The following is an 18,012-nucleotide window of genomic DNA, read 5'->3' as shown; positions in this document are numbered from 1 at the left end:
TTGTGCGTGTTTACTGTTTGGATACAGCACTCAGCATAGTGTTGCGTTAGTAGAGAGTGTTTGGTGTACAGTGTTTTGAAGCTTGTTGCCTAGTAATGACAGGCTGCACCATACACCCCAGGCTGTACTATCTGGGCTTGTACAAATATACTCTGTGACGTTTGCACAAGGACAAAAATCTCCCAATGATGCAACTCTCAGCACAAAGCCAAGCCATTGATTGCATGTTGCAGACAGAGGCACAAGGATGATGCCATTACCGTTAGCCCTCACAGACAGCTCTTCCGAATCAGTCACTGGTGAGATTACAAGATGCTAACACTCTCCTTCCATCTCAGTGACGGACCCATGGGACTCCTAGCCCTCTTTTCACATTTTCTTTGGGGACAGGGCTTCACTAAACTACCCTTGTTGGCTTTGCTCTTTCTCTGAAGCCCAGGTAGTCCTTGAACTTCAATCCTCCTGCCCCAGCTTCCTCAGGAGCTGGGATGACAAATCACCAGGCTCAGCTCTTTTGTTGTTGTTGTTGTTTTTTGAGAGTATGACCTCAGACTTCCTGCGTAGGGAAGGATAACCTTGAACTCCCTGGCTTCCTGCCACCACCTCCTCAGAACTGATATCAACAGTGTACATCCCATCCCCCAGGGTAGAGTTGCTAGGATGGGATCCAGGGGTTCCTGGATGCTCCACAGTTGCTCTACCACCCGAGCCCCAATTCTGGCCTAAAGCAATGGCTCTGAAAGTAAATAAGGAAATACTTTATTATGAACCAAAGAAGAGTGACCACATGTGCCACTGTGCATATGTGGAGGGCAGAGAACAACCTCTGCTGTTGATCCTCACCTTCCACCTTATGTGACAGTTTCTTGTTTACCACTGAAGGTGCCAGCTTCTCCGTCCTTTGCCTTTCTGAGTGATTTTCCAGCCTCCACTTCCCATCGCCTTGTGGAGATGTTAGGATAATAGGTGGACACTCTTCTGGATAATAGATACTTCATCCGTATTTATTTAGGTTCTAGGGATCCAAACTCAGGTGTACAAGTTTGTTCAGCCAGCTTTTACCCATTGAGGCAACTCTGCAACCCTCGCATGAGCTTTGATGCAGGCACAGAGAAAAACAAGCTGTCAGTTACTGTGGGTACCAGTTACATTAGTGGTAACATCAGATAATCAGGCCCCAACAACAAAATGAAATCTCTTTGGGTGTGAGAAGGACTGCAGTATTCTTAGTCTTAGGGTAGATGGAAGCCAAAGATGTGCTAATAATGGCTTATTCTTTAAAGTTTATCTGTTACTTGGGTCGGGGCGGAAGTTAAGCTAGATGATTATTCAGGATCTAAGACAGCCGAAGATCACTATGACTCCTGATCTATGCCATTCCAACACTGCAGTGTCCTCATTGACTAAGGTCAAGTCATCTGCAGTCTGGCTGTCTCTGAAGAGCACTGGTTCATACTCCTAGAGTGCTGCTTGTGGTGCCCACCTGGTGTTAGTGTTAATTAGCGTGTGCGTGTTTGTGTGTGTGTGTGTTGGTCAGAGGGCAACTTGTGGGAGTCAGCTCTCCTTTTACTATGAGTCCTGAGGACTGAGTTCAGGTTGTCCAGCTCGTCAGCAAATACCTTTACCCACTGAGCCACCTTCTTGGTTCCTGACTCCAGGGGACACCACTCCTCTTCTAGTCTTCGCATCTGCTCATGCTCTTTCCCAGCCCCTGCAAATAAAATTAAGGTTGGATGTGTTGGTGCATGCCTTTAGTCCTGAACCCTGGGAGGCAGAGGCAGGTAGTTAACCCAGGCTACCCAGTGGGACTTTGTCTCAAAAATGAACAAACAAAACAAACCAAAAAAAGAAAGAAAAGAAAACAATGAAAGTACAAGCCGGTCTCTGAGGAAATGACTGAGTTATACAGTGTTGGCCTTTCAAGAAGGAAGCACTGAGTTGAGGTCCCCAGAACACATATAGACTCATATAGAGAACTGGTGCACGGACTGTGTTCCAAACCACTGATCCCAGAGTTTGTAAGGCAGAATGCAAGTATCCCCAAGGCTTGCTGGCTCACTGGTGTTACAGGCTCTGCAAGAGACCCTGTCTCAAAAAAAAAGGGTTGTAGACTGATGTAGGGAGATGCCCAATGCTCACCTGTGTGGCCTCTAGAAGCACAGGTGCGCTTGCACACGCATACCCACACATGCTACCTTCACAAGTGCACACATGTCCACATAAACACACAAATCAAGCACATCCTGATGTGGTGGTTGAGCATCTGCACCTTCTCATTCCCACTCATGACATCAAGTTATCCTCTCCCCTCTCTGTACCCACAGCACCCGAAAGCCCCATGGCCACCGCATAAGCCCTTCACGCCATGAGGATATTTTCTCCCAGCTTCTCTTGGCTGGCATCCTTCTCTTCAGATCTCAGCTTCCAACGATTTCCTCGGCAGATACTTTTCTATCTACTCCCTGCCTGGACACATAACACAGGACATACACATGAAGTCTACAAGGAAACATACCATGTTGATTTTGTTTACTGAGAATTCCTTATTACAAGGGGTTTGTGGATTCTTCCTCTGAACAAATATTTATTAGCAAATATATATGTCAGGCACGGTGTGCAGGGCAGACTGATAAGCAATGACACGCAAGATAATAAAAGTTTCACGGGGAGGGGGAGATATGCACATGATGGAAAGGACTGGGGAAGGAAGCATAGGGACTGAAGGGCTTTGCAAACTGTAGTCAGGGGAGGATGCTCATTGGAGCAGACACTCAGTGAGGAGGAGTGACAGTGGGGGCAAAATTGGGGTAAGGCTTTAAGGAAGGAGTGCATTTGCATAATGCAAGAACCATGATCTCAGCTCCTAGTAAGCGTTTTGTTTTTTGGTCCTACAGGTTAAACCCAGGGTCTCATGTATGATGAGCAACTGCTCTACTAAGGAACCACAGCTCTAGGCCACCACTTAAAAGTAATTTTGAAAGCACTTACATTTATTTATTTACTTAGTATGTGTGTGCATACCCTGTGGGACCTTAGGATGATTGGACTCGGGTCTTCAGACTTGGCAACAAGTGCCTTTACCTGCTGAGTCATCTTGTCGGCCCAACTGTTTTATTTTTATTTTAAAGACAAGATCTCATGTGCTCCAGGCTAAGTTCAAACTCCAGATCCTCTCTCTCTCTCTCTCTCTCTCTCTCTCTCTCTCTCTCTCTCTCTCTCTCTCTCTCTCTCTCTCCTCTCCCTCTCTCTCTTTCTCTGCCAAAAGTTGATCTTGAGTGTCTTCAATTGCTTGCTATTTTATTTTTATTTTTGCTTTTTACAGATATTGTTAAGCTCATTGCATAGACCATCAGCTCCGGATATGGTGGTAATCTGCCCGAATGGACACGGGAAGTGAAGGATAGAGGCCTCAGGACTTCACATTTTTCGAATGTCCAGACAGGGCTAGACTGAAGGTGGTTGAGCAGGACTGTTAGTGAATGACTAACATTTTTAGACATTTATACAGCCACCTACAGGTATGCATGTTGAAAATGGAACACAGCTATCTGGGTTCTATATGAAGTTTCCAGAGTTTTCCTAGAAGTCTTCTTATGGTCTTCTAGGAGTCATTTCTTTATTGTTTTTCTCTGGAATCCAGTGCTGCGTAGAGAGGGGTTCAGGCCAGGGAAAACAGGCGGCCGGCGTTGTGGACACGTGGCTGTGTCCTGGAAGTTGGTGTGGGTCACGCTGCTGGGAGGAAGCTCATTGGGGAGGGAACTTGTGGGGCGCCCACTAGCTCCTAGAGAGATCCACGACCAGGGAAATCCAGCGAGGTATTAATCCTAGAGGCTGCAAAGAAAAAAACCGTCTGGAGTAAAGAATTTAAGTGGATTCTCCATAGGAGACAAAAATAGTGAAAAATGTAAAGACAGGATCTTTTTGGTTGAGCCTTGCATCTGGGGGCATCTTAGGGGGCTCCCATGTTGCGATCGAAGTCATAGGGATATTTGGGAGGGCGTTAGAGTAAGATATTGGGGTCTTAGAGCTGTTTGGGGTGTTCATGTCCGGAGGAAATTGGGGGCATTTTCCAGGCTTTTAAATAGTTATTTCGGGCCTGTTTGGGGTGTCCGGATCAGGCGGAGATCTGGAGCACCGTCCAGACCTTTAAATTGGAACCTAGATGTTATTTGGGTTTGTTGCGGTCAGAAGAGGGTCTGGGACGTCCCTAGCTTTTATATTGGAACCTCAGGTCAGTTTGTTGATGTTTGAGTCGGGCGAGGATTTGGGGCGCCCCAGGTATTTAAATTGGAACTTCGGGGCTATTTGGGCGCGTTCGAGTTAGGCGCGGAGCTGGGCAGCTCCCGAGATCTGACGTGGGAGTCTCAGAGCTGTTTAGGGTATTCATGTCAGCTTAATATCTGGGGACATTTCCAAGCTTTTAACTCGTAGCCTTTTTCTAAATAGGCATTTTGGGGTGTCTGAGCTGGGAGAATCTGAGGTGAGCCCCGGGCCTCTAAAGTTGGGGGTGCCACACGAGGAGGCGAGGAGGCGTGGCATTGTAAACTCTGGCCACGCCTCCCGGCGCTCTGCTGCCTTCTCCGCACCCCCCTCCCTCCGCGGGCCTCACTTGAGCGCACAGTCCCTTCCCAGCTTCAATCCGCGCCACCTTTTCCCTCGGCCCGCGCGGGGCCCAGCTGACGGGCCGCGTTGTTTACGGGCCGGAGTCGAGCTCTTGCTCCCGCCGCCGCCACCAGCCCAGGTGCCCGCCCGTTCGCGCGTCCCTCTGTTTCAGACTCCGCAGAACGCTACCCACCCAGAGCTGCACCGGGCGAAGAAACAGGAGGCCTGGAAAGGGGGCGCACGGCGGTGAGCTCTGGACCCTGCGATTGCAGGCACGGGACCGGGCCTGGGTGACCCGGGGCCGTAGTCTGCGGGCCTCGCCACCTCGTTGGTTGAAGCCGAGGCCTCTGTGCTCTTCCCGGGGCTGTCCCCAGGGCCCTCTCGCCTGGAGAGCTGCGGCCCGCGAGCCACCGGCGTGGAAGAGACGGACGCGTGGCCCCTAGAGCCTCTCCGGCGACCTCCTCGCGGACTATGTCCCCAGCGGGACGGCGTGGCGTGCTCTGATCGCCGGGGTCCCTGTGCTCCTACAGCCATGGGCTCCGGGAAACGACGTGAGACAACGGCCGTGCCGTTGCTGGTGGCCGTGGCCGCGTTGCTGGTGGGCGCAGCCGGCCACCTGTACCCTGGCGAGGGTAAGTCTGGGGTGAAATCTGTGTGTCGGGGACACTCCCCCCATCGCGCCAGACAACTCGGAGCCCCCACCGTAAGGAGTGAGGGTCAGGAACACCCCTCCCCACCGCCGCAGCCAACCTAGAGAACTCTTCTCTTTGACTGAGTGTTGGGGACACCTCTCCCATTGCCCCAAATAACTTAGAGTCACCCGCCCCCCAAAGAACCCAGGATTACGGACACCCATCTCACCATTTCAGCAATATAGACCTATAGACCTTTCACTGAGGATTAAGGGTTGTGGACATCCATTTTTTCCCCTGGGCCAACTTAGAGCTCCCCAAGGACTGAGGGTTGAGGACGCCCTTAGTCTGTGTAGAGTCCTCTACCTAAAGACTGATCCGTCTTTCCCCTGGGGAAGGGGTAATAGTGGATTTGGTGGCTCTGGCCCTGCAGAAGCCAGCTGACCTTGGCCTTTGCCCGCTGGACTTGTGGCTCTGCACCCCGCGTGTACCCAACTCGGGTCTGAGGAACCTTGCCCTAGTGCCCGCCCAGCCTTTGGGTGTCTGTCCCCATTGTGCCTCTCAACCGTGTTTGCTCTTTTCTCTAAACCCAAACCTGCCCTCCCACCCCATGCTCTTTGGGGTCGCCTTAAAAAAGTAGGGTTAACAACAGATTTAGGAAGCGAAACACCTAAAGGGTTTAAAGCCAAAGCCAGGGGGTCCTCACTGCTGGAGGACACTTGTTGGAGAATCGACCCCCTGTGTATAAGCTCATGGCTGCTATGTTTATAATTCTCTGTTTCCAGATGTCTAGTGGCAAACTCTACATACCTCCGGCCCCGCAGCAATCCTAGTAGCAGTAGGGGCAGCTTTTGGGATGGTTATAATTAGAATGATTATGAGCCTCCAGGTCGTTAGCTCATTTCTCTAGAACCTCTCAGTGTCCCCTGGAGGCCAAAATTATTGCACGCCCATTTCAGAGAGGTCTAAAGCGAGGCATGTTTAGGATGTGTTCTGAGGTCACCCTTACTAGCTTTCTGTATCTGGTGATGGCCAAGGTAGGAGTTTGGAGAGTTTAAGGCTAGTCCAGATATTGAGTTTGAGGCCAGCCCGGGCAATGTTAGATCTGTTTCAGAACACATGCAATGAAAAATATCTTCTGAGTTACTGGCTCAGATTCCTCCGCAAAAGGAAATTAATTACAGTGAGGAAGGGGTCAAGGAAGGAAGGAAAAGCAGTTCGTTTGGGGTCAGTGAGGGGAGGAACTGCAGTTTATGAATGAGGGAGGTGTGTTTGTGTGTGCCCGTGCACGTGTGTGCATGCACACAAGATTCTTGAACAGTTTGGACTGAGTTTGTTGAGTGGGTCACCTGCTAACCCAGTTAACGTTCTTTGAGAACCCGAAGATCTGGATCTAGTATGCAGAGATGCTCAATGAAGAGTGGCCATTGGTTTGGTGTGTGTGTGTGTGTGTGTGTGTGTGTGTGTGTGTGTACGTGTACATGAGTGTGCCTGTGTGTGTGTTTGCAGAGGCCCTAGGTTGACACCAGGTGTTTGCCTTTGTCACTCCAACCTTATGTTTTGAGACAGGGTCTCTCAGTGAACCTAAGCTTTGCTGATTTGGCTATGCTGACTAGCTGAGAGCCTCAGGCTCCTCCTGCATCCACCTCTTTTATCACTAGGGTTACAGATGTGTGTTGAAGGACTGGCTTTTATGCGGGTGTTGGGGATTTGAACTTCAGTCCTTATGCTTGAGCAGCTAGTGCTTTTACCCACTGAACTATCTCCCCAGCCCATGGTTTGGATTCTTATTAAGAAAATTCAAAGAATTGTTAACACCTATGCTACTCCCTGCGGTTCTTTGGGATCACCTATGCTGCTCCCCTAGGCTCCTGGGATCACCTGTGCTGCTCCCCAAGGCTCCTGGGATCACCTATGCTGCTCCCCAAGGCTCCTGGGATCACCTATGCTGTTCCCCAAGGCTCCTGGGATCACCTATGCTGCTCCCCAAGGCCCCTGGGATCCTCTATGCTGTTTCCCAAGGCTCCTGGGATCACCTATGTTGCTCCCAGAGGCTCCTTGGAATCGCCTTAAGGAAGTAGGGTTACTTTGTGTGTGTAGCACTGTGCACTTGGGTACACAAGTTGGTTCCTTGAGTTCTGTTTTTGCATTTTTGGTAATTGTTCATCTGTGCCTGTACTTCCTGTGCTCAGGAAAGGAGCTTCTGTGGCTTTGTATGCAGGCAGTATTCACAAGGACAGGGTCTTGTATTTGTTCCTCACGGATGTCAGAGCCTGAGTAGTGCCTAGTGCATTGCAGGTACGTATTGGTGTTTTTCCCGCAATGGCATACAGGTACGAAGACATTGGAGTTTATGCAGTAAGTGTGTCCCATTAGGGCACTCCCTGGCTGACCGTGTGCTTCCCAAGCATGCATGAAGCCCCTGAGTTTCATTCCTAGACGTGCATAAACCAGATGTGGAGTTGTACACCCCTTGTCACCAGACTCTGAAGGTGGAGGTGGAGGATCAGGAGGATCGTCTTGGACAACATAGTGAGTTTGAGGCCAGCCTGGGCTACAGGAGATCCTGTCTCAAACAACAACAAGAATAACAAAAATCCTTTATTTCCTGGAAAATCCCCATACTTTGTAAACATGATCTCAGAGAGTCCTTGTCGCATGCCTTCAAAGCAGTAGCCGTCTGTTTCTGCATGAGAAGAAAGGACAGGTTCATAAAGGCTGCCGGCAGGCCACTTGGCTCGGACGGCAGTTCCCTGCCTGCCTACTGGGTTTCTTTGTTTCCTTGTTTTCTTTAAAAAAATTTAATAATTAATTAATTAATCATCTTGAGACAGGGTTTTACTGTGTAGTTTTGAACTCCCTGTGTAGACCAGGCTGCCCACTAACTCAGAGACCTGCCTGCCTCTGCCCCAAAAGTGTGAAGATTAAAGTCACACACCATTATGTCCGGCTCTTTTTCCTTATTTTTGAAATTTAATTTTATTTATTATAATTGTGTGTATGTGGGGCCAACATGTGTATATCACAGCTAGAGTGTGGGGGTCAGAGGACAGCTCTCTGGAGTCGGTTCCCTCTTTCCAGTCTGGGTCCTGGAAATTGGATGCAGGTCATGAGGCTTGGCAGCAAGTGCCGTTACCCATCTCGCTTGCCTTGGATTTCTTAACAAACACTTGCTCTTTTGGGTTGGAAGCTCCCGCCCCTGCTTTGGGGTAATCGTTAACAAAATTCTGTTAAATAAACTAGTCCTGATGCCTCTTAGAGGCTTGGTGTGGGGCGAGGAACTTTCTAGAACTTGAATCTGTAAGGTCCATCCATCATGCTTGGGATTGGGGGGTGGCGGTGATGATGAGGACCTAAGTGGTGAGAATAGAAATGGGTCTTTTTTGGGGGAGGTGTCCCTAAGGGTGGGGTACTCAGTTCATCTTTCATTGGACTCTTGGTAGCTGGGCTCAGCTAAGCAGTGGGTAGCTCTTCCATTTCTTCCTTGATCAGGCTGGCTCTGAGCCGAGATAGCCCTCTGAGGACTGTGAAGTTAAGGACAAAGCAGGGTGCAATGACAACAATTGGAACCTTCTGAGCTTTAGGGGTATCTTTCGGGTTGACCTTTGGAGGGGTGTGTGTCTGTGTGTGTGTTCATGTGGGTGAGAAGATGTGAGTGAGGCCAATACCAGGTACCTTCCTAAGTTGCTTTCCACCTTATTAATTATTCTAATTTAAAATGAATTTTCAAATTATTTTATTTTGTATATGTATGCATGCCTGAGTGCATGCTGTGTGCACATGTGTGTTTGCGTATGCTCCTATGTGTCAGGCATATGTGTGGAGGCCAGAGAACAACTTTCTGCAGTCAGTTCTTTCTATCCATCTTTACATGTGTCTCAGGGATCACCTGCTGAGCCATCTTGCTAGACCCCAAGCAAGCTTCAAAACTTGGGGTGGGCTTATTCTGGATTGTAGGGGCTGTCCTGGCTTTGTTGATGTGTTTAGTGGACACCCTTGGTCTCTGCTAACTTGATGCCAGTGGTACCCGACTGTCTCTTAAGTTGTAACAATGAAAAATAGCTCCAATCATGACAGATTGTCTCTAACACTTGCCTGAAGAGACCTTGCTTTTTCCTCCTCTCCTTGTTCTAGAATCTTCCACCCCCCTGTAGCTCTTCTCTCTTTAGCCTATAAACACTCAATATACTCTAAACCCATCTTCACTTTTGACCTCTAGTTCTGCTGTCCTCCTTAGGGACATACTTTCACACTCTTGCTGTCTTGTCTGTTGGTCACCATAGGCCTGGCTGAGTCCTTGCCCAAGGAAGGCATTTTCCCTTGTGGCTGGCTTTCCTGTGTTTTGCACCCTCCTCCAGCTGGGGTAAGCCTTTTCTTTTCCTGTGTGCTGTGTGTAGACTGCCTGCCCTTCACCCCTCTCCTGACCCACTGTGTCAGTTCCATTTAGTCTAAGTCTTTTTCTAAAAAAAGGGGTCAGTAAACTGTGGTGCTTGTGCTAAATTTACTGGTTTTGTAAATAAAGTTTTATTGGCACAGAGCCACACACCTTTGTGTACTCCTTCTTGACTACTTTCATGTCCTAATCTTAGTACAAATTAGTAGTAGCAACAACAACAAAAAATATTTACACTTCAGCCTTTCATCCATGGTTTTCTGGATCATGCTTTTTTTTTTTTTTTTTTTGGTTCTGGGGTTAGACGGAGGAACTTGAACATGGTACACAATGCCCTGCTATTGAGCTATCACCCCAGCCCTCTGCACCACCTTCGACCTTCATCTCCCTCCTTCTTTCTTCCCTCTCTTCCTGTTCCCCCTTTCTCCCTCTTCTCCCTCTCCTTTCTTCTTTTTCTTCTTTTTAGTTCATCTCCTTTTCCACTTCTTCTTCTCCCACCTTCTCCTTCTTCTCCCTTTCCCCTCTAACTTCCTTCTTTTCTTTTCTGTTTTGGAGACAGGATCATATGTAGCCCAGGCTGGCTTCAAATTCATTATTTAGCTGAGAGAATGTTCGACTCTCAGTCCTTTTGATTCTGCCTCCTGAGTGCTGGCATGGCAGGTTGTACCATCCCTCCTGGTTTATGCAGAGGTGGGGATCGAACCCAGGGCTTTGCTTTGCCAGGCGAGCACTCTACCAATCGAGCCACATCCCCATCTCCTATTTAATAAACTTCACTAACTAACATTTATCTGTCCTTCGTCTGCCTGCTCATAACTTTCCACCATGAGAACTCAAAGTCCTTTCCCCTAGTCATTAAAAAAAAATACTGTCCTGAGGACTGGGGATGTGGCTCAGTTGGTAAGGTGTTTGCTTAGGCATGAGTGTGCATGAAGCCCTGGGTTCTATCCATAGTGCTGCTTGCACCCTGCATGGTCGTGTACTCTGGTAACCCCAGCATTGGGGAGGTATAGACAGAAGGATCAGGAGCTTAAGGTTATCCTCAGCTACACAGGGAGTCAAGGCCAGCCTGGGCTATATGAGGGAGAACCTGTCTCAGAACAAAGGGGGAAGGAGGAGTCTGGAGAGATGGCTCGGTGGTTAAGGGTTGCTTCTCCCGAGGCCCTGCGTTTGGTTCCCAACACCCAAGTCAGGAGGCTCTTAACTGTAACTCCATCTAGGAGGGGGAGGAGTCACTGAAGGAATGCACAGACAGACAGACAGACAGACTCACACATACTTAAAACAACAACAGTTGGTTGTGATGTTGCTTGCTTGCTTGCTTTTAACCCCCAGCAACTGAGGAGGCAGAGGCAGGCAGATCTCTGTGAGTTCCAGGCCAGTCAGAGTTATATAATATCTTATCTAAAAAGATAAACCAGAAAGAAAGCAAACAACCAAAATCCAAAAAAACCCCAACTCTTCCCAAAACAACAAAAAACAAGCAACACCCCCAAACCAACCAAAGCTTAAAAATAAAGAAATGTTATTTTTTTAAAAATGGCTGTAGCTGTGTGAAGATTCTGTGTGAGCGGGAGTGCTGTCCCTCACGAGTCTCCCCTCTTCCTGGTGAGGAACAGGTAGACCTGTTCCTGCACAGCTGTGCACTTTCCCAAACACGCAGCCCTTCCCTCTCACTCCTGTGATTCCAAAATCCCATCCTGGCTAAAAATGAAAGGGTAGAAAGAAAATTATTTTTCTTTCTCTATACTATGTTCTTTAAGGATTTTAAAAAATAGATGTATTTATTATATATAGTGTTCTGTCTGCATGTATGCCTGCAGGCCAGAAGAGGGTGCCAGATCTTACTACAAATAGTTGTGAGCCACCATGTAGTTGCTGGGAATTGAACTCAGGACCTCTGGAAGAGCAGGGGCCATCTCTCCATCTCCATCTATACTATGTTCAGTTTCTCTCCTCCCCTGCTGCTCTGTTCATGCCAACTACAAAACCTAATTTCTCTATATAGTTGCCTATTCTTTTTATTTTTTTAAGATTTTGTTTTTAATTATGTGTTGTTTGTGTTTGTGCATGTGAGTGCAGTGCCTGTAGACACCAGTAGAGGGCATGAGGTCTCCCTGGAGCTGGAGTTCCAGGCAGTTGTGAGCTGCTCTCCACAGGTGCTGGAACTGAACCCTGGTTGTCTGCAAGTTCTGTACACACTCTTAGCCACTCAGCCATCTTCCCTGTCTCGTTTTTAGATTCTAAACCACGTTCTATAGAGGGATATGTATTTTTTTCCCCTGTTTTTTTTTGAGACAGTGTTTCTATGTGTAGCTTTAGAACCTGTCCTGGAACTAGCTCTGTAGACCAGACTGGCCTCGAACTCATAGAGATCCGCCTGCCTCTGCCTCCTGAGTGCTGGGATTAAAAGAGTGCACCATCACCGCCTGACTACTGTTTTTATTTTTAATTAGTTAATTTATTAATCAAAAATTTTCTTAAGGCAAACATTCACTCTATAGCCCAGGCTGGCCTGGGACTTGTGGTGATTGTTCTGCCTTCAGAGTGCTGGGATAACAGGAATGTGCTACCTCTCTGATGGCATACCTCCATCCTTGTAATCTTTTTTTTTCCAGAATGAAAGAAAAAGTCCTATAATTAGATGGATAAATTCCTAAAACTGAAATGTTTGGTCCTCTTAACTCCAGGCCCTGGGATTTATAAAGCGCTTAGTTGCTGAAATTTATTTGGAACCTCTAGATTAATTCTTGTGACACACTTGTGGTTATTTGAGGATACTCAAAAAGTTGGAGCTTTGAATTTGCAGACCAGCAAGGTAACAATGCAGCTTCAACACTAAGCTGATCAGCTTATGCCGTGTTCATATCTGGAAATCATTGCAAGTGTGTTTTTCGCTGTGTGTGAATGTGTGTGTGTGTGTGTGTGTGTGTGTGTATGTGTTTCTCCTTTTGAGGCAGTATCTCATGTAGTTCAGGCTGGCCTCAAATTCACTATGTAGCTAAGGCTGGTCTTGAACTCCTGATTCTCTTGCCTCCACATGCTGAGTGTTGGGATTATAGACAAACACTTGCACACTGGGTTTATGTTGGGGATGGATCCCAGGGCTTTGTACATGCTAGGCAAGTACTTTACCTACCAAACTCCATCTGGAGCCTGTAACTGTCTATCTGTGTGTGGCATATTTGGCTTCCTGTTTGCTCATTTTTGTATATTTTGTTGGTGATCTGGCTGCTTAACATGACCTCTTTGCATATTTATGAAGGTACCATCTTTTATCCCTGAGGTATGAAGGCTGTGTGTCACTTTGAGAGGCTCTGTGCTCAGAGACACTTGGCCATTTGTGTTCCTTGCTACATTATGCAGAAGAGTCAAGATTGAGAACCAGCCTAGATGTCCATTGACAATGGACAAAGAAGATATGGTCTGTAAATTGGAATTTGATGCATCCTTGAAGAAAAATGTTATCATGGCACTTTCAGGAAGATGGATATAACTAGAGATCATTATGTTAAGGGAAACAAACCAGGTTCAGAAAGACAAACACCACCCACCTCATAGTCTCTCTCATGTATGGAGCATAGATTAAGAAGTATGTGGTGTGTGTGCACGCATGCCTGTGTGTGTGGTATGTATCTGTGTAGGTAGTGTGTCTCTCTGTGTGTGGTGTGTGTGTTTGTGTGTGTATATAGGGGATTGTGATGGGGAGGAAGTGGGAAATCAGTTTATGAACTGCCTGCGATAGAGTCAGAGTTGAGCTGGGGCTGTGCTCAGTGGGTAGAGTGCTTGCCTGGTATGCATTTGGGTTCAATCCCCAGCACCGCATAAGCAAGAGCTACACCTGCTGTCCCAGCACAGAGGAGGTGGAAGCAGGAGGATGTGAAGAATTTGTTGTCCTTGACAACGTGGTGGGTTTTAGGCCAGTTTGGGCTACCTGAGACCTTATCTCAAAAGTAAATAAATAAAGGATTGTGGGCAGTCACTCGGAGGAACCCAACCTGTATCAGGCAATTTAGGGTGTTCCACGGAAAAGAACAGGAGCAATTGGCCATAGGTGTTCCCCGTGACTGTGGTGTGACAGTTTAGTTGGTCAGTTTCCTATCTAGAGTTCTTTGGAAATGCAAACAATTGTTTTTGCTAATATTTTCATTCTTGTGCAAATTCTTGGTTATGCCTTCTGGAAAGTTCACTCAGTGGCTTGGGCCACTCCTGGCTCGAGTTCCATTGAACAGGTTGGACCCAGCTAGGGAGTACTTCGGTTTCTTTGTTGTTTAACAAACTAGTTTAAAAAAACCTTTAAACATTTATTTATTTTGTGCGTCTGGGTGCTTGTGGAGGTCAGAGGGCAACTTACGGGAGTTGATTCTTTCCTTTCACCACTGTGGGTCCTGGAGTTCAAAACGAAGTCATCACACTTGGTGGCAAGCACCTGTACTCCCTGAGCCATTTTGCCAGCTCACAATTCCGAGCGTTTAGAGATCTGTTTTGTTTCCAATGGGGGATGTTTTCTGGTCTGGCTGCTGAAGGGCGTAGCTTGGCTTCCAGCTCCATTGCAGCGCAGAGAGACTTGTGCTAAAAGTCTTTCTTTTGCTTTTGTGGGAATGTGGAAAGGGTTGGTGCTTCTCTAAGCTGTGTTGACTGGTCCAGAGTAGAAGGTGACACTGGGACAGGAAGGAACAAACAACTATAACACTGGGCCCGTTAGTAGTACTAGTAGTGTGTGTGTGTGTGGGGGGGTGGGGGGGTTCGCGCGCACGCGCGCGTGTGTGTGCCTGCCTGCCTACCTGCCTGCCTGCCTGCATGTCTACATTGTGGAATCCTGTTTTGCTGAGCCTGTCTTCCCTGGTAGATCTGAGTTCTACAGAATCCGAGGATGTGTCTAGACTTTTGGCACCTAAACCTGTCCCTGTGGAGAGTTGAACATCTGTCTTCTGCCTCTGAGGTGAGGGAATTCTTTAGGTTTTTGAATATGCATTGTGTACTTGTGTATGTGTTTATGTGCATATGGGCGTGTGTGTGCAGGCCAGATTTTGATGTCGGTTGTCTGTCCTTTTGTTCATATTGATACAGTGTCTGTCATTTGACCCTAAAACTGGCTGATTTGGCTAGTCTAGCTAGCCACCTGGCTGTGGGTCCCTCTTGTGATATTTCCTTGGACCTCTGAGATTGTAGAAGGCCACTTTGCCCATCCACAATTTAAATAGGTGTTGGAGATTTGAACTCTGGTCTTCACACTTCAGGGAAAGTGCTTTACTGGTTGTAACAGCTTTAATTGTCACCTTGACACGACCCAGAGTCACTTGGGAAGAGTCTCGAGGAGGAACTGTCTGCATTGGGCTGGCCTGAGGAGGCCTATGTGGGAGGGGATTGTTTTAAATTTATTGATATGGGAAGACCCATCCACTGTGGGTGACTTCATTCCCTAGCAGGGGTCCTGGACTGTGTAAGAGAGGTGGAATTGAGCAAGCATATGTAAGCTGTTTGAAGTTCCTGCCTTGACCTCCTTTCTGCACGGATGAACTCTAACCTGGAGTTGTGAGCTGAAATAAACCCTTTCTGTTCCCTAAGCTGTTTTTTTAAAGATCTTTTATAATAGCATTGGGAATGAAAATAGGACACCCACTGAGCCATCTCCCCAGCCTCCAGGAGAAGTTCTGAGGGACACCCTTGGAGCCACTTGCTGGCTCTTGTTTGCTTTGGGAGGTCCTCTGGGTGCACGAGTCTGCATGCACAGCAGCTGTGTGAGGAATCTGCAGCAGGATGAAGGCCTGGGCGGAAAGGCTTGCCATCACTCGCTCACCTTATGCTTGTCCTCCTTGCTTTTTCTTTTCTCTGTTGATAATAGAAGAGGAGCCCTCCATCTGTCTGTGTCTGTCACCTGTCTCACTGCTGCCATGAGTCATTTGAGGAAAGTGACTTAGGGAAGAATGAGGGGAGTATTTTGGCTCACAGTCCATCATGGCTGGGAAGGCGTGGCAGCGGGAGCTTGAGGTAGCGGTCACATTGCATCCACAGCCAGGAAGTAGAGAGAGACAGACACTAGTTGTAGTGATGTGACGAGCAGGTCTGCTTTTTGTCCTGCCCGGCTCCCGCACAGCTAGCTTAGCCCCGGAAATAACAACACACAAACTGTATTCATTTAAACACTGCCTGGCCCATTAGTTTCAGCCTCTTATTAGCTAATTCTCACATCTTGCTTAACCCATTTTTAATAATCTGTGTAGCACCACAAGTGGTGTCTTACCAGGAAAGATTCAGCATGTCTGACCTGGTGGCTGGCTTCATGGCAACTGACCCAGAGAGAGGCATGGTGATTGCCTCACTTCCCTTCTTCCCAGCATTCTGTTCTGTCTACTCCACACACCTATGTTCTGACCTATCAGGCCAAGCAGTTTCTTTATTAATTAACCAATGAAACAACAGATAGATAGAAACACTCCTACATCAACTAGTGCTCAGCTGCTCCTCATCCAGTCCAGGATCTAGCCCCTGGGATGCTGCTGCTCACATTAGCATGGGTCTTCCACCTCAGTTAACACAGTCTAGAAACTGCTTCACAGATCTATGGTGATTCTAAAGCCCGTCCAATTAACAGCTAAAATCAACCATCTCACAGGGCTTGGGAAGATGGGTCACTGCATAAAACACTTACGAAAGCAGGCATGAAGACCAGATAATCGGATCCCCAGAAGGCTCAGAAACTCAAGGTGCTCTCTAGTCATTCCATTCTGGGAAGGCAGAGAGAAGGCAACCATGTCATCCAGCCTGGGTTTGATTGACAGACCCTGCCTCAATGAGTAAGCTGGAAAAGGGATCAGTTTTTATTCCTGACATCAACCTTAGGCTTCCTCATGTACACATAACTCCTCACGCACAGACATGCGTGCACATACATATACATGCTTACCGTATACAAATACACATGAAAATGAAAAACAAAACAAAAAGATTAACCATCATATTTTGCATCCAGGTAATATCACTTTCTTTCCTGGGCTCATGACTCATGAGTTGCTCAGAAGAGGAAATAGGTGTAGAGAGGGCCAGGGCTTGCTTATGACTATATAGCTGGGAAAAGGCAGAGCTGGGACTCGAACACAGTAATTGTTCCCTTGACCTCCATGTGAAAAGTGCTGAACTCATAGCCTAGAGCCCAAACTCACAAGTAGGAAGAGTTTTGGTAGTGAAAACTTTCCCAGGCAAGGTGATGGCTATTGGTAAGACAGTTTGCCCTGCAAGCATGAGGACCAGAGTTTAGATCATCAACATTCGTGTAAAACAAAACAAAAGGAAAAACCAAATAAGAGGTAGTGTGCATCAGTATCTCCAGCACTGGAAGATGGAGACTGGAGCATTGATTAGCTTTCTAGGGAGATACTCTTAGCATAGTAAGCTACACGTCTCATTATTTACCATACACGCAGGTGATGTTGGATCCCTTGTACCTTGTCGATCTACATGTCTTGGAGATCTTCCTGTGTCACTGATGGGAGCTTCTTGGTATCTTTTTATAGTATTCTATCACATCCACTCACACAGGTCCTGTTCTTATGTCATCCCCTTCCCCACCTGCCCTGCAAGGTGTGGGGACCATCTCTAGGTAGTTGAACAAAACCTTGGATTTCTCTTTCATAACACATGAAGCATGTAGTTTGAAAGGCAATATCTGTCTCTCTTTAAATTGTATTATATTTATTTATGTAGTGTGTGTGTGTGTGTGTGTGTGTGTGTGTGTGTGTAAGATACACAGGCAGAGGTCAGAGGACAGCTGGACAGCTGTAGGAGTTGGTTCCTTCCATTATGCCTGGCTTGGGGCTTGAGCTCAGGTTGTCAGATGTGGTGACAAGCTCCTGTACCCACTGAGCCATCTTGCTGGCTCAGGAGAAAGTTTTACTACTAGAAAGAATTGAGAAGGGAACAACCAGGGCCCCAGAACAGGGGACCAGGGATGGTTCTGAAGACATCTGTGACTAAGGGACAGGGATGCCATGGTTGAAAGCAGAGACACTAAAAAGTTCTGAGCATAGGGTGACACTGGGAATCTGCGGGCTGGGCACTGCTTTCCTCGCTCTTACCAGCACATCTCCTCCACTGTTCTCACAGTGGGGAGAAAGCCACAGAAGAAGACATGGCTCTGGTGCTAGTTTTTCCTCCTTGTAGAGTTCTCAGGTTCCTGAAACCCCGGGGGTCAGTTCTTTCCAGTGAAGCGTTCTGTTTTGAGGGCTGGGTGAGTGGCTTAGTGGATGAGAGCTTGCCCTGAGGGACTGGGAAGGTCCCAGTTTACATCTCCAATATCCATACAAGAGCAGGGCATGGTAGAACCTGATGGTCCTGGGGCTCACTGGCCAGCAGCCGGGTCACTGGAATAGTGAGCCTCAGTTTCAC

At 47.6% G+C, this 18,012-nt stretch overlaps 1 protein-coding gene across 3 annotated transcripts in view; it reads left to right on the top strand.

Moving 5' to 3' along the window:
* The first annotated feature begins 4,620 nt into the window (after nt 1-4,620).
* Nucleotides 4,621-18,012, top strand: part of Insr (insulin receptor) — a 139,733-nt gene continuing 126,341 nt past the window's right edge. For all 3 annotated transcript variants that reach the window (XM_038346589.1, XM_038346588.1, XM_038346587.1), the window contains exon 1: nt 4,621-5,234. In XM_038346589.1, coding sequence (XP_038202517.1) covers nt 5,135-5,234 — 100 coding nt within the window. In that variant the 5' untranslated portion in view covers nt 4,621-5,134. The remainder of the gene's footprint in view (nt 5,235-18,012) is intronic.

This window comes from Arvicola amphibius, chromosome 10, assembly GCF_903992535.2.
Source record: "Arvicola amphibius chromosome 10, mArvAmp1.2, whole genome shotgun sequence".
Taxonomy (NCBI): domain Eukaryota; kingdom Metazoa; phylum Chordata; class Mammalia; order Rodentia; family Cricetidae; genus Arvicola; species Arvicola amphibius.
The sequence above is the reverse complement of the archived record's forward strand: the minus strand, read 5'-3'. Positions and strand labels throughout refer to the sequence as shown.